At 69.6% G+C, this 3824-nt stretch overlaps 1 protein-coding gene across 1 annotated transcript; it reads right to left on the reverse strand.

The window, feature by feature from the left end:
- Nucleotides 1–6: 6 nt before the first annotated feature.
- Nucleotides 7–3818, reverse strand: NTN3 (netrin 3). The gene is made up of 6 exons (XM_034670566.1): nt 2619–3818; nt 2359–2547; nt 2120–2269; nt 1942–1992; nt 1739–1813; nt 7–1504 (listed from the first exon to the last, which is right to left on the reverse strand). Exons 1-6 carry the CDS (start codon nt 3544–3546, stop codon nt 1191–1193), a joined length of 1707 nt encoding a protein of 568 aa, XP_034526457.1. The 5' UTR covers nt 3547–3818; the 3' UTR covers nt 7–1190.
- Nucleotides 3819–3824: the final 6 nt, after the last annotated feature.

Genomic DNA, 3824 nt, shown 5'->3' on the forward strand with positions numbered 1-3824 from the left:
CGGGTCTCGGCCGCGGCGGGCTCTGGGCATGCGCGCTGGCGCCCCGCCGCGAGGCGGCAGGAGCTTGCGTCGCCCGGAGTCTGGTCCCCGAGCTGCGGGGCGCGGGCTCCGCGCGCCGGCCCCCGGGGGCGCGAGCCGAGTGGGCGGGGGATGCGGGGTCCCGCCAAAGGCAAGGCTGGGGGCATCCGGAGCCGAGAGGGCTGCCAGCCAGAGTCGCCGCCCCGCCGGGTCACGCGTAGACCTGGGAACGCGCGTCTGCGTGGACACGACGTCCGGTCCCGAGCGGGCGGAGAAGGGGCGCAGGGGGTCCTCGGGTGGGACCTGAGCGGAGGAGCCCTGAGGCCGAGGCCGAGAGAGACAGCCGGACGGAGACAAGACAGGGACACAGCAGGCCAAGAAAGAGGCCGAACACAGGCAGAGACCCAGCGGGGACAGGGACACGGACGCCCAAGCGGCAGTGACAGGGCAGGCAGAGGTGACAGAAGGGGACCAGAGGCTGCCGTCCTCGCTGGGGGAGGAGTCACAGCGCCCTCTGCGGGTCCTGGCAGGGGGCGGGGGAGCCAGTGCCACCGAGCCCCACGGGGGTCCGCAGGCGTCTGTGGGGGCGACGGCGCACTCTCTGGAGATCAGAGTCCGTGAGGGTTGAAGCCACCGCAGCACTTGGGGTGTTTCCAGACCTTAGATGGGTCCTGGCATCACAAGGGGGTTCATATCTGTTGGGAGAGGGTCACAGTGCCTTTTAGGAAGGGGAGAATGCTCTCTGAGGGATCACGACCTCACAGGTCGGGGAGTCACAGCGGCCCCTAGGGTGTTGGCAGAGCCTCGAAGCGTTGTTCGGCCCCACAGGGGGCTCTCAGCCTTCTGGGACTATCACAGTGCCCCTTGGAGGGGGAAGATAATGCGAAGATGGGATGACAGCGGCCCCAGGGGGCCTCGAGCAGCTCTTGAGGGCTGTCCCGTCCCTCTGTGTCGGGGCGGGGTGTCGCTGTGTCCGTCACACCCCTCCCAGGCATGGGCGCGTGGCATCGAGGGAGTCGCTGGGCAGGGTCGGGGAGGGCCCAGATGGCGACGCGCGCGACGCCAGCGAAGACTCCCCTGCAGGCGATGCACTGGATGAACGTGCGCCTAAATGTGGAAGCAGCGCCCCTCCCGCGCTTCGGGCTCAGGCCGTTCCGCAGCGCCCCCGCCGCTCACGCCGCTGCAGCCTCCGCAGGCGCCGCGTCCACGCGTCCGCGCCAGGGCAGCACGAGGCTCCCGCGGGTGGCGCTGAGCCCGGGCCCCCGGCCTGCTACCGCGGTCCCTGGCCCGCCCCCAAGTAGCAGGTAGCGGCGGCCCGGCAGCAGGCGCGGGCAGCCGCAGGCCGCGTCCCGCGCGGGCACCCACAGCGTGCTGCTCCCTCGCCTCGCGCGCTCCTCGCCGCTCCGGAACACTGCAAGCACGGCCACCGGGAAGCGCGTCCACGAGCCGCGCGCCTCCCCGCGCGCGCCCACCGCCACCTGCACCGCTGCGGGGAGGGCGAGAGGGGGCGGGGTCAATCGGGGCTGAACCGTGAGGGGGCGGGCGGCGCGTAGCAACTCCGCGCGCCCGCGGTGTGGGAGGGAGGCACACAGCGGACACTCAGCGCTGGGGTGGGGGTAGGCATCGAGAGGCCACTGGGAGCTGACAGGGCGGGGCAGGCGACAGTGGGAGGCCCAGGGAGCGAAAGGGCAAGGTGAGAAGGTGAGGGCAGGAGGCCTACCGTAGTCCTTCCTGCAGAACTTCTTCAAGCTGATGCGGTAACTGCCCCGGGCTGGTTTGCAGTGCAAGTCGCAGTCTGGAGGGGGTGTGGAGGCTGGCACAGGATTCCCACCTCCTTATCCCATCCTTTCCTTCTCCCTCCTTGCACCCATAGCCTTCCCCCCCAGTCATGGCAATCTAGGGCCCTGTTCTGTGTCCACTCACCCTGGGGCTCCACAGGGCTGCTCTCCTCAGTGGGTCCAGGGACGGGAGTCTCTGCGGACAGGGTGAGAGAACGGCGTGCATTGGAGGGGGAGCATTTGCAGGGCTCAAGGGACAAGCAGGTAGCAGCAGAGCGCTGGTGTGGCCTTGGCTGAGGTCGAAGGAGGGCAGGGTCACTCACTAACGCAGGGAGCAACTGGAGAACGGCTCTGCTGGAAGCCCGGGGCGCATCGATTGCAGGTGAGGCCGGTGACACCATCCTTACAGGGGCACTGGCCTGTGGTCTGGTTGCAGGTTTTGCCAGCAGCACCAACAGGGTGACAGTCACATGCTGAGGACAGAGACGGATGGTTAGAAGCCCATCTGGGGATGTAGGAAACCAGAGGGTGAGAATGTGCAGGTAGCTCGTGGCAGGCTCACCCCTGCAAGCGCGGCGGTCACTCAGGGCACGCCCAGGGTCGCGGTAGAAGCCCTCCCGGCAGTAGTGGCAGTGGCGGCCAGCGGTATTGTGCCGGCAGTTGAGACAGACGCCGCCACTGCGACGGCCGGACAGTCGGTACAGCTCCATGTTGAAGCGGCAGCGGCGGGCATGGCCATTGCAGGAGCAAGCTGCAGGAAGGGATGGGTCAGGGGCAGGCTGGCCTGGTCCAAGATCCCCAGGCCACCCTCCAAGGCCTCACCAAGGCAGGCGTGAGCTTCCCGGGCTGTGGCCCGCTGCCATGGCCTGTCGCAGTAGAAGGGCTTGCAGCGGCCGCAGTCGGGGCCCTCGGTGCCATGCTGGCAGTCGCAGATGAGGTGGCCCTGGGTATCCAGCAGGCACCTTGAGGCATGCCCATTGCACTTGCAGCGCCCGCCCACCTGGAGCTCAGTAGCTGAGTAAGAGTAAGGGACCATGGCCATGGAGTCCCTGGTGTCCCCCAGCATGGCAGGCCTTGTGAGCACTACTCGAATGTCTGTGGCAGTCACCCAGTCTTGGAGTACTGGGCTGCTGTCCAGATCCAGGCCTGGTGGGCTTCCATCCTGCACGCTGAAGGCCAGAAGGCCACCACCATCAGGCTGGACCTGGGGCTCAGGGAAGCACAGAGCTTCAGGCCCTGGGCCAGGTGGGCCATCCGCAGGGGCAGGCGGGCGGCCATAGTCTAGGCCACAGCGGGAGGAGAAGAAGCCCAGTGGGGCCCAGCTGCGGCCGTGGTCCTGTGACTTGAGCAGGGCCACCGAGGCGGGGGGCGCCGAGCAGAAGCGCAAGCTCACGAACACCAGCTCGAAAGCCTTGCCCAGAGGCACTGTGAGGGTCACGTTGTGGGGCGCCTGCGTCAGTGAGTCCGAACGCCAGCACACAGGGCTTGTGGTGCTCCCTCCGGAGGTCAGGAGGGCGGCGGGGTGTGCCCGCCTCGGGTCCGAGGCATCACAGGCCCGCGTGGCCGGCCGCCCGCACGTGCTGGACGCCAGAACCTCGCGGCCCAAGGCGGCATTTACCAGGCCGGGCACGCAGCCGCGGGGCGCGCCCCCGTCGTCATGGCAGGGGTCGGCGGGCGCTGGCGGCCCCAGGCTCAGCGCGGTCGAAAGCGTGCCGGCCGTCAGCAGCAGCCCCCAGGGCCAGCAGGGCATGGCCGGGGCCGCGGTGGATCAGCCAGCCCTCAGGGCCCCACGCCGCTGCCCTCAGGGAGAGAGATCCGGGATCCGGGGCTCTGCCCGCTGGCCCGCAATGCCGAGCAATCCCGGGCGGCCCCAGCCGGGGCCAAGAGGTGGGAGCAGCCGCGGGCACGCCCCAGGCCAAGCTCAACAGCGGGGATGCTGGCGCGTCCTCCCGCTGGGCCTGGAGCGATGACAGGAGTCGCCTCCGCTCCCGGCACCTCCGCCCGCGGAGGCCCCACCCGTCGCCCGCC

The sequence above is a fragment of the Ailuropoda melanoleuca genome, chromosome 10 (genome assembly GCF_002007445.2).
Source record: "Ailuropoda melanoleuca isolate Jingjing chromosome 10, ASM200744v2, whole genome shotgun sequence".
NCBI lineage: Eukaryota > Metazoa > Chordata > Mammalia > Carnivora > Ursidae > Ailuropoda > Ailuropoda melanoleuca.